The 13,425-nt window shown below is 34.3% G+C and overlaps 1 protein-coding gene across 1 annotated transcript; it reads right to left on the bottom strand.

Moving 5' to 3' along the window:
• Positions 1 to 1,052: 1,052 nt before the first annotated feature.
• Positions 1,053 to 2,883, bottom strand: LOC138324496 (neurogenic differentiation factor 4-like). Its single transcript, XM_069269560.1, has one exon. The coding sequence runs from the start codon at positions 2,730 to 2,732 to the stop codon at positions 1,719 to 1,721; it is 1,014 nt and encodes a 337-aa protein (XP_069125661.1). The 5' UTR covers positions 2,733 to 2,883; the 3' UTR covers positions 1,053 to 1,718.
• Positions 2,884 to 13,425: the final 10,542 nt, after the last annotated feature.

Genomic DNA, 13,425 nt, shown 5'->3' with positions numbered 1-13,425 from the left:
CAGAATAGTTGCTACAAAGATTTTTCAAAATCCCGAATTTTATCGGTACTTTAGAGCGAGGACCACGTTTGCTGTTATATTCCGATAAATTACAAGTCTTTTATGTCCAAACTAGTAACTATAGGGTCGTTAGTTCACACAAAGGCTGGTGTGTGACAATGACGCTTGACCATTGTGTCCATGCAGTGGTCACTGTTTTTGCACAATGACCAATGTCCTGGCCAGCTGACCCTCACGTTTGATTCTCTATTATATATCTTTGATGCTATTCTCTTTCCCGGCTCTGTCTTAAACACTATAGTCATCAGGTACAACAAAACGTCAAGACAATATCGCCCCCTATCGTGTCCACCACACATCTCGTTTGTAGGACTGACCACTCGTGCGCGCCACGCGCTCGCGTGCTTAAAAGATTTTAATCAGCCAATTGAGAAAGAGAATGAAGATTGATCAGCCACGTGCTGTGTAACTAATCACCAATGTTTGTTGCAATAGAATGTAATCGGCACAGGAACAGAAAGAGAGAGTACAACCTACCCGGGACAAGGTAGTAAATCAACACCCGTGTTATTGTAGTCCACGTGAAATCGACATCATGGAATGTCGTTCTCACGTCCTGTCAGTGTATATCACCCATAACTACCCCAACTCATTAAAACCGACACTTTATTATCTTCATCTCTCCTATCATTTTATCTCGTTTAAACTATAAATCTCTAAAGTTTTCAAAATCAACGTTATTTATTGAAAGTTGCCTTCCATTCAAAACTTAATCCAAGTTTCTGTTCGTAATTCAAACTTTCCCATCGTATTTTAGATGTTATATGAAAAAAATATTTACAATGCCCATTTTAAAATGAACTTAGAGAATTAAAATAATTTTGTCTGAAGTTTTTTTTAATTATTGATTTCAGTCTGTGTGATAAATAAAGCGTCCGTTACAACAAGCCCCTAGTCTCGTTATTCTACGATACTATTAAAACTGATAAATGGAATGAAAATCATCTCACTGCATTTATCGATAAAAGTAATAGAGGACTAGGACAAATATATATCTTAATAAATAGACAAATGATTTATTTTGTTTCACATATAAATCATATATAAATATACAAAGAGCTCTTCAGTATAATACTTTCACGTGTAAAAGACGGTGCCCGTAATAATTATCGTTGTAGTGGAGTTTTAACTTTGGAATGGAGCGTAAATACAAAAATATATCTCTCGATATAAATCAATTCCGTGGAATGTTTTCTGGCCGAATGAAGACACGATATATATCGGTGACTTAATTGAATAAATGTCATATTAATAAATAATTACAATTTCCACATAAGTACATACACGCGACAAAATGTACATAATCTAATTATTTCTACTTCCGACTGATATCGTCTTCGTCATAGATACCTGGCGACGAGTTAAATAAACAGAATAATCTCCATGCAAAAATGTAATACTATTGCAATTAATTGTTACTTCAGTAAAATTAATCTGTTTCGCTGCCATAACAAATATGCATATTTTAAATATTACCTGTATCAAAATATATTTCATAACAAAAATAGTTCGTAAAGGCACCTTGTGGGTATAAAAAGTCTCTGACCAATGGACTGACCGTCAGTATTATCACAACTGACCACTACTTGCCTGATAATCAGTTCTCACAATATATCGCGGATATCACATAGCTTGTTCACATTAAAGTTCAATCTATTTTAAAACATTTCAAACGAGTATCCTTCAGAAGTATCCGAAAGTTCCGTGGGACTGTGAAGTCCTGTTCTTAACATACCACACTCCTTCATGGCCGAAAATCCGGAATACACACTGCTCCAGTCGGAATGATGTGTCTGTCCTATCACAAAGTTGGGGTGTACGTCCGTCCGGGAATGTGGGGGAGTTACGTGAGACACGGGCGAAGAGCTGGAAACATATGACGTCATAGATTCTGATGCTGGGAGGAGAGGCTGGAACTGGACTGTTGGTGTGGACACTGTCGGCGATATCCTGAAGTGGTGATAGCCAACAGTGGACTGTTGGTGTGGGAGGGAGGCTGGGTGATGGACATCGTAGTGAGGAGACTGGTGGGTAGGGGTCATTATCTGGGCCTCAGGTTCCATGACTGGAGACAGAATCCTGGACGGAGTGGGAGAAACATGTCCGCTGTCCACGGAACAAGCACTACTATTAAAGTCTAACTCCCTTTTCACATGATTAGTAGCACTATTAAGATCCTTGGCAAGTCCATTTTCTGGCAGCTTAGCTACACCCTCTAGAGTCTGAGAGAGTACCCATATATAGTTGTAAGCCATCCTCAATGTCTCTATCTTGGTCAGTTTGTTCTCACCATCAGACGCTGGTAATACTTCCCGTAATACTTCCAGAGCATCATTAAGTCCATGCATTCTGGTCCTCTCCCTGTCATTAGCCTTGGAACGGCGAGTTTTCTTTAGTTTGGCGACCAGTGACGGACTCCTTTCTCTCTGTCTTGGTTTGTTATATCGTTTCTTTTTAGGTGAAGAAGAAACGGATTCACTGTCTTTTAACTTTCGTTTTGATGAAGATGCATTCACATTTTGTTTAGAGTTTGACTTCTCCGTCTGTATACGCTGAGCATCTATTTCTCCGTTATCTGGAGACGACATAGACGAGAAAGATGAATCTGCTGGACTTCCGTAACTACTGTTACTGGCGTTGGATGTAAGCAGGAGAAAAGTTGTCTGAGACATTGTTCCACTGATATGGTCAAGAGCTAGTTGATGACTGACCAGAGAAGTTGTGTAGTTACTGTATCAGGATTGATTGTAAAGTGTGACTACATGACCCCGGGTATCGTTTTTATACCCTCTGTCAGTCAAAATCCTGTCACGCGACAGTCGATTCACTCCCTAGTGAGATGACAATGAGCCACCTGAATAATGGGCGGTAGTACAACCCTGCTAACCAATCAGCACTGACGTCTCAATGCTTCGGGTCACGTGCGCACGCGCTACTGTTTACACTAGAAAGGAGAAAAATTGAACTATGAAAACACGGGTTGTGATTTTTAGATTTTTAACCTAAGGGGCTATACTCTTGCTTTACCCGTCAAGACGAGATTAGTCACCGTGAAGATTAAAGTCGTCCGTCTCGCCTCACGTAAACTTGTGAAAAATGTACAAACACCTCTGTCAATGGGACACACGAGCCGTACAGTGATTAACTAAAACAACTGACGCCATGTTTGTTTAAAGATAACAGCACCAGTAAATTTAGGTACCACACATAGTCCAAACCTGATTCGCCACAAAGGCAGTGCCGACAAATATTAACAGATGGGCAGTTTACACCAGCCTTTGTTAAATTTTGTGCATTAAACAAATAAATCGGTAGCTTCAAAAGACCTATAATTCATAATCAACCCACTTTCTTAATTTGTTACAATACTATATTTAATTCATTGAACTGATAGATAATATAATTAGTGAAGTTGGCCACACGACAGGAGACGCCGTAGATATGTTATCACCTATCTCTGTTTAGTGTAAAATCCCCATGTCTTTACAGATGTATCTTTTTATACAGTAATTCACACAGTACATTAAATTCTAACATACAGCTAGTTTTCCTTTACTGCCACGGCGCTGACACGAGTCCCGATTTATCAGTGATCTGTCGTGGCTTTAAACGGCAAATAAAACCCTGTAAGGTCTTGGTTTTCAACTGACTAAATTCTACATTAAATAGAAATTAAATGCTACGAAATACTGTGTACACAAAATGAGATAGTCGCTTTTGTTATCGAAGATTCAAATCTATCTTCATATGTGATCGGCCACGCGAGTTACACGGTCTTAAGTATGGTGATAAAATGAAAAGTTCGCATCATCTGACTGGTAATTAAACTTAAAGCATAACTTTCATTTCCCCCGATTCAGATGATTGTATCGGCATTAAACAGCGTTACCTTATGAAGTCTTTTTCGGATGTTTCTTTTACCATGTTTTCTTTTACATTTTCAACTTAATCAATTTTAGAAAATTAATACTTATACTTTATACGATAACACGAATTTAAAATGCCTGACAATTTTAGTTTGAATAATGAAAGGAAAAGCACAACCTATTACATATTTAACCGCGAATTTTGACTTTACATGGATTCGCAAAATAATTAATTCAAAGCTCATCAATTTGGCGCTCTTTCAGTGGCGTTTATGTATAGCCGGCTTCGTAAATGTACATGTATTTATTGAGAGATATGTCTGTTTATGTTTTATTAGTATGATGGCGGACGATTTATAAAATCAAGAGATTAACGGGACTAGACCACTGTGTTATAACCAGACATTGTAAGTTTGAGCCTGTTTATAAAGACCATATATGACGTGTATATTTGTATTTTTTATACTAAGTAATTAGTATCTCTGTATTTGATAAACTTACGTGTCTTTCTTTTTTTAATAAAAATTAATTCTTAGTAGATGTTTCACGCGTAAATGGAGAGGGGATTTTGACATTAAGGTGTTCGTATAACACTGCCATGTTTTTTTATCCATAAGTCTGACAACCTCATCAATATAGACGTTGTATCATAACTAATAAAGTTTCATTGTCTGTGATAATCTATACAAACAAACGCCATGTTTATATATAATGTAGAACACGTAGGTCACTATTCTTTATACATGTAATTAGGAAACAAAACGGGACTACTTATTAACATGTTCAACACTTATTGTTTAAAGTTAACTTTGAGCGTAAGTACTTAATAATACTATATATTCATAGTGTCATATGTCCTTGTATATATTTTTCTTTTTTTTTGCTGTTGTTGTTATCAAAGATCAGTATGCATTGATATATAGCCAGTATGTATTGATATATAGCCAGTATGTATTGATATACAGCAGGATACTTTCATTGGTTTTGTGGCTTCTATGGGACTATATGAATCTTAAAACAACGAACAGTATCACCGTTATTATCATTTCCCCGTCATCTAACCAAAAATTCACATTTCTACCCATTAACTGATTTAAAAGCTCCAAACCACTAGAGAATATTTCCTATCATAAGTATATATGCTTTGGTTGTTGTATTACATTCCAGTGATGATTCCAGTCTTTACTATCACCTGTTGTCTATGTAACTGTGTAAGGAGATCGCTTCATCAGCTGTTAATAAAGCATGTTTAAAGTCAAGTAATTACGATAACTTACGCCACCTCATTTAGCTGTCTATAAATATTCTATATTAAAGCTGAATGTTGTAAATATGTTTCTCTATACACCATTTTTTTGTAAAGAGACTGAATAAAGTTTGGAATTTTACATATAGCCAATTATGTTTGACCAAGGATCAACTACTGTTAGCGTTATATTACTACAGCGTACGAGCTATTCACCTTCCGTTAGTTTAACATGACACTATCGTAAATAAATGATGGCATATTCGATATGATGAGTCGTAAGCTAACATATTAATAAGTAACGAACAATTACAGATATTGCTTAATGATGTACCATTATTGTTGTATAACTACACGTTTAATGCCAACGATGATACGACAGGTACCCGTTTATATAACAGTTGGTATGTGTCTAATTAGTGTCCCGTAAGTCTGACATTTACATATAATATATCCATTTTTACACTATCTTATGATCTGATTGACAAAGAAATTAGCAAAGAAAAATACCCTGTATTAGTATGTAAACTTGCAGTCTGTTATATTGTGTATGGAACAATGGAATAATGTAGAATACATTTTATCACACACACAAACATCAGAACTTCAGGTCAATACACATTACATAATAATAATTATCATTCTCTGTATTTCTTCCAAATTCGAAGATTACACAAATAGAATAACACTCAATATGAAAATATTAAACATTAAAATGCACAGCTTTAAAAGAATTTCGTGACACTATTTATACTATCTAATGTAAATATATACTAAAAAGCTGGATAATGACAGAGAAATGGAGTGTTATTTCACGGAGTCAGAATCATCATTCAAACACCTACTTGTAATTCTAGGAAACATAAAATCGTCTCGTCGACTCTGTTTTTTATGTCAGATATCAAACAACTATTCAGTGATATATCTAGGAAAGGAGTTTATGTAAGCTATGTGTTCAATCCCAAATATTCAATGTGTTATATGTACATAAAATGCTGTTTAAATAAAACTAACCAATCTATCCATCTTGTAATGATATCTAGGGAGCTTGAACGCACCTTACCATTAATTATTTCTGAACAAAAGATCGAATTAAATATTAGTTATAAACAGTAATCCATTCATAATATAGAAATAATGTTTGACTTTTAAAACAAACTTAAACTTTTAGTTAATTCGTTGAAATTGAATGAATCATTTAATTGTTATCTCGCAATAAAACGCAGTCGATACTAACGTAAAATACCGGAATATGTATGCAGTTAACTTGGATTCTTGGCAAGAGTCTGATTATGAACAGCTACACATCAGTCTCATTCTCGTTATAAGCGCATGTTTAACACAGTGCAAATAATACTTTATGATGCCTGGCTCAGTAAATTATTGACAGTGTGCAGAAATATACAGATTGTATGTCACCAGATGATGTCTGTTATGCACTTTATAAACTACGACTGGTAGTGGTGAGTTAGGTCGTACAACCTTCTATGGGGATCCGACCACTTCAACTGACGACATGGAATGCACTTTACATTGTTTAAGGATTAACTTGAATAGATTTTTTTATGTTATGGAGATATAACACAAAAGTCTGAATGTATTTTCATCATAAACCGCTTCCTTTATGGACTGATAAAGTAAATTCAGCCAATGCAAATGCTCGTTTCAAGCAAAATTGAATTATATGAATGAGAAGTTATTGAATAAGTCATGATATTCATTATGGTATTGATATGTAAAATATTTCAGAAATACAAATGTAAACGATTTAAGAATTGGTGTCGCTATTTATCAATTTCATAGGGGTATGTAAAAAAGTTTATAAACCATAACATATCCCCTCAAAAGAAAACAAATCAAACATTTTTTTCATAATCTGATGAAAAACCCAAAAAACAACAGTGACATCAATGCTTATTATTAATTTTTCAGCCTACATACACTGTAGTGTACCGGTAAAAATATAGCACGTTTTATAGATTGTACGATACATTAGCTCCGGGGAGCTTTTACACGATACATATCAAAGAATAATATACAACAAGTGAGATGGAATATAGTGGTAATGCCATGCTTCATAACGTTTAAATAATTCTCAGTTGTTCGATAGTATACCATTTCAAAAAATAAAAAAAAAATAAAATAAAAATAAAATTGGAATGCATTAAATGTAGTTACATATATGTATGACAATAGTTGTTATGATTGAAGTGTGCAATATGTATATTTACAAGAATACAACAGTTAACTTCTCTTCATAATAAATACTTCACTCAAGTGAGCTGTCTGCCAGTGTGAAGTACATACCCCTGATGTTTCAAACACCCTAAACAATGCCGAAATAAAAAAGAAATACATACAGATACGCCGAATTTAAATAGATACACATGTAAAACATAGAGTAAAATAGTTAAAATTAAATAAAGGGGCCGGAAGGACAAGTTCTTATTACCAATAAAGGCATTTATATTTTACATTGTAACAAATGGTTTACAAGACATTGCACATACTGGAGGTAAAACTGCACTTAACAGCTATTATTTCTGCTTAGGTCTCGTCAGCAATACCACTGTCCAGATATATTATACGTCCACTAGTTCACTCTTCTAGAACTCCCAGTACAGATGTGGATCGACCTGTTGATATCGACAAGGACTTTAACTCAATAAGGCCAACTGCGACGTTTAAGACATCGATGATGTAAAGGAATTAAGAAAGAAAAATACAAGATACAAGTAATTATTATTTATTTGCGACAATACCGAACAACAAACCCAATATCATACCACTATATGCAGAACAAAATATTACCTACAGGAGGAAATGGAGGGACTTTCATACCAACCTGCTTCTCCAAAAATGAATGCATAATATATGAGAGACCAATGACGATTCATCTCTAAGTTGCCAATGCTACTATTGTGAAATGGAAATATAAATTAGTATTGTTTTTTATTACTGAAATTCTCCTGGAAGTGTCTTCGACGATTTAATTATGAAATAGAAATTTCAACTGTGTTCTTGATCAATCCCCAGGATATCTCAAACGACAAATAAAGCGTTAAGAGAATGATCTTCTTAAGACAATACTTCACTGATATCCATCTCAAGGAAGAATATAAAGACTTAGCAAAGTTTGTTTTATTGCGATTCGTGTCATTTGTTAATTAATCATGTAAATATTGATATGCTTCAACCAATGTGCTTTGGTTTGAGGACTATGTTCTGTGATAATAATATGAGTTATTTGGTTTGAGGACTATGTTCTGTGATAATAATATGAGTTATTGGGTTTGAGGACTGTGTTCTGTGATAATAATATGAGTTATTGGGTTTGAGGACTGTGTTCTGTGATAATAATATGAGTTATTTGGTTTGAGGACTATGTTCTGTGATAATAATATGAGTTATTTGGTTTGAGGAATGAGGACTATGTTCTGTGATAATAATATGAGTTATTGGTTTGAGGACTGTGTTCTGTGATAATAATATGAGTTATTTGGTTTGAGGACTGTGTTCTGTGATAATAATATGAGTTATTTGGTTTGAGGACTATGTTCTGTGATAATAATATGAGTTATTGGGTTTGAGGACTGTGTTCTGTGATAATAATATGAGTTATTTGGTTTGAGGACTATGTTCTGTGATAATAATATGAGTTATTGGGTTTGAGGACTGTGTTGTGATATATATGATCTGTGATAATAATATGAGTTATTTGGTTTGAGGACTATGTTCTGTGATAATAATATGAGTTATTGGGTTTGAGGACTGTGTTCTGTGATAATAATATGAGTTATTTGGTTTGAGGACTATGTTCTGTGATAATAATATGAGTTATTGGGTTTGAGGACTGTGTTCTGTGATAATAATATGAGTTATTTTGTTTGAGGACTATGTTCTGTGATAATAATATGAGTATTATGAGTTATTTGGTTTGAGGACAATTGTTCTGTGATAATAATATGAGTTATTTGGTTTGAGGACTATGTTCTGTGATAATAATATGAGTTATTTGGTTTGAGGACTATGTTCTGTGATAATAATATGAGTTATTTGGTTTGAGGACTATGTTCTGTGATAATAATATGAGTTATTTGGTTTGAGGACTATGTTCTGTGATAATAATATGAGTTATTTGGTTTGAGGACTATGTTCTGTGATAATAATATGAGTTATTTGTTTTGAGGACAATGTTCTGTGATAATAATATGAGTTATTTGGTTTGAGGACTATGTTCTGTGATAATAATATGAGTTATTTGGTTTGGGGACAATGTTCTGTGATAATAATATGAGTTATTTGGTTTGGGGACTACGTTCTGTGATAATAATATGAGTTATTTGGTTTGAGGACAATGTTCTGTGATAATAATATGAGTTATTTGGTTTGGGGACTATGTTCTGTGATAATAATATGAGTTATTTGGTTTGAGGACTATGTTCTGTGATAATAATATGAGTTATTTGGTTTGAGGACTGTGTTCTGTGATAATAATATGAGTTATTTGGTTTGAGGACTATGTTCTGTGATAATAATATGAGTTATTTGGTTTGGGGACTATGTTCTGTGATAATAATATGAGTTATTTGGTTTGAGGACAATGTTCTGTGATAATAATATGAGTTATTTGGTTTGAGGACAATGTTCTGTGATAATAATATGAGTTATTTGGTTTGAGGACTGTGTTCTGTGATAATAATATGAGTTATTTGGTTTGAGGACTATGTTCTGTGATAATAATATGAGTTATTTGGTTTGAGGACTATGTTCTGTGATAATAATATGAGTTATTTGGTTTGAGGAATGAGGACTATGTTCTGTGATAATAATATGAGTTATTTGGTTTGAGGACTATGTTCTGTGATAATAATATGAGTTATTTGGTTTGAGGAATGAGGACTATGTTCTGTGATAATAATATGAGTTATTTGGTTTGAGGACTATGTTCTGTGATAATAATATGAGTTATTTGGTTTGAGGACTATGTTCTGTGATAATAATATGAGTTATTTGGTTTGAGGACAATGTTCTGTGATAATAATATGAGTTATTTGGTTTGATGACTGTGTTATGTGATAATAATATGAGTTATTTGGTTTGAGGACTATGTTCTGTGATAATAATATGAGTTATTTGGTTTGAGGACTATGTTCTGTGATAATAATATGATTTTTTGAGGAAGGTATCCTGGTCCTAAAACTTTATTCCAATTTTCAGGGTGACATAAAAATATCTGTTTTTCTTGATTAGCAATGCATAATCAATTATAGTTTTGTTGTCTAAGGTATAGCTATTTTTGTTATTAGCCACCGTGCGGTAATTAACATAATCAACTTGTATTACTTGGCCTGGAAAACAGAACCAGGCGTTCTAGAACACTACGCAAATATATCAACACGCTCGATCAACATATTCTGATCAAATCCATTCTCTAGTAAATAACTCAATTTGATTTCACAGCGACAGAAGGTACTGCGGCTGATGAACCAGGTGTTTCGGAACACTACAATAATATATCAGCATGCTCGACTGACATTTATTATTATAATTATAAATAATATATCCAATTAATAATACCGATAATAAAAGTGCTACACAATCTTTATCAACCTACCTTGATAGAAAAATACTCGTGTGACGGAAGTCGCGAACATCAACTGTGAAAATATACATCACAAACAGACGATACAAATGAAAGTAAATGCTAAATCGAAAATGTAAATAATAAATATTACGCTTTGTTGTTAGTATCAACATGTATACCTGTGTTGCATTGCTACCAAAAACAACTACTAAGTCCACTGCTTATAGTTTTCGATAGTAATGCATGGTGAATAGACAATGGAACGACATGCCTCATGGAACGCTATGTAACAGTGACGTCAAGTAGCTTCACTACAGTTTCAGATTGTAATTGTAGTAATTAGTAAGTATAAGTGAAGGAGAATTTTATTTTATTCCCATCGGGTGAGCATATATTCCACTCGGCCTTATAACACGTGAACCAAGCAAAATATGCACTTGTCTCAGTACAGGTACTGATGTTGTAATGAAAAAACCACTAAAGAATTATAATAATGTATTATTTCAAAGTGGAGTACGTGTTCTTCCCCTGATCTCTAGCTGTAACACATCACCTTGTCTGTCTAGGTCTGAAATTACCTAGATACGATGTCCACCTGTAGTGGACACCGTGTTCACACGTAGTGTCTACCTGTAGTCTAAATTCTGTGCACTCCGTGTCTACCTGTAGCCTACCTGTAGTCTAAATCTTGTGCACTCCATGTCTACCTGTAGTCTAAACGTGGTGCACTCTGTGTGCACAAGGGTGTAACCTTTAGTCTACTACCAACAGTATATTTAGAAACACCTGTGTAAATGAAAAACGAATCTTCAAAAACAATCAGTTTTATTTTATTTCATGCACTCATAAATCACCAATATGATACCAATACAGATCGTTAAGATTAAACAATTATCTTTAAAAACACTACCTGTAAGTTCTCCTCAGTGATCACAGATCTGAACAGTAAGGGTTTTTGCTTAATTGACAACAGACCACTCGTCTTGGTCCACAAGGAAGTCTCACAATGATACGTTCTCCGAGGAATGGCTGCTTATGAGGTATTGCTTAATACACCAAGACAGCTTCGCCTGTGTGCAATGTGTTTGTTTGATGTATGTGTGTTGTGGGGGACTGTGGTATGTGAAGAGAAAAAGAGAGACAAAAATTGAATCACCAAGTTTATTGATCAATATACAAGATGCATTTTAAGCTGTTTTGTTAAGATATAATAAAATATTATTACGTATTCTTTCTTTTTGACATCAAATGTTTAACACAACATGATACCAGCAAGCAAACGACGAAATGATGTGTTTGTTTTTGTTTGATTAATTAACTCCCTATGAACAGCCAGGGTCATGTAAGGATGGCCTCCCATGTATGCGGCGTGCAGCGTGTATGAAGTGCGTTGTGCCTACTTTTAGAGACTGCGATACATTCGTGTTGTAGGAGACGAATCAAGTTTTAAGTAGAAGACTTCTCTCGAGTGTTTCAATAACTACCATAAGAGCTACTAGGCCAGTGAAAACAGAGCCACTGGACAACAAAACTTCTAATCCTCGCATGATATATTAACAGATTTGGAATTAACATTGAATTCCATGCGGATCAAACGGGTGAAAATGATTTTATTCGTTAATTATCAAAACGTGGCTCCAAACCTTGTCTTGTATTTGCAATTCTGAATTTTCACAAATAATAATGGAAACATGTCCGTGTTACTATATTGCTAGAACACTAAAACGCCACATAATATACACATGTAAGAAGCATGGTTACTACTTTCCAGAAAGGGAAAGTGATATTGAAAAAATTAATCATACTGTGAAAGTTATAAAAGTTGGTTGGTCGGTATATTTACGTTCTATTAACAGCTAGAGTCGTTATAAAAATAAGAAAGCCATCGCAGTTTGGTAATTATAGTCAAACTTCATGACACCGATAAGAGATTATGTCGTTAGCATACAAAACAATATATATTTCAGTATAATATTGGCGGTTAAAAGTGAATAAGTAAACTTCGGATTAAATTGTTACGATAAAAGATCAGATGAACGAATTATTCACATTATTGTATTTCAAATTACAAGCATGATTTTGTATTAATTAGAACATTGTAATCGAATATTTGTAGATTGAAATAGAATGACATTTTTATATCGAAATAGTTTTCGAGTGGGTTCATCGTACCACTATTGCTAAAATATGGTTAAATATGCCGATTTTATGTGCATAAAATATATGATTAAATAGTCGGCAATATCAAACATGGGGTTAAGTACGCCGGCTTTATTGAAATTTCAAAACTGTGTGTTAAATATAGCGAACCTGTTAAAAGTACGGTTAAATAACACTATGTATGTTCGAGGCGTAGTTAAATTTCCTGAAAATGTTCAAGGTGTGATTGAATATGCTGAACTTGTGAAGATGTGATTAAAATCAGTTTGGCCAATAAGTCATCTGTTTTTCGTCATTTCACGGTTGCAATTGGTTGCTTGATTAGATCAACGTCCTATTAACAGCCAGGACCATTTAGGACGGCCTCCTGTGAATGCAGTGTGTTGCGTTAGTGCATGTTTTGGGAGACTGCAGTATGTTTGTGTTTCGTCTCTTTGTAGCAGTGGAAGTCTTGCCCTCTTGATAGCGCTTTCTCACTGAAGCTTAACACTAATACTACCCAGACC

Source organism: Argopecten irradians, chromosome 5 (assembly GCF_041381155.1).
Source record: "Argopecten irradians isolate NY chromosome 5, Ai_NY, whole genome shotgun sequence".
Lineage (NCBI taxonomy): Eukaryota > Metazoa > Mollusca > Bivalvia > Pectinida > Pectinidae > Argopecten > Argopecten irradians.
Note: the sequence above shows the minus strand (reverse complement) of the source record. Positions and strands in the feature narration are given on the sequence as shown.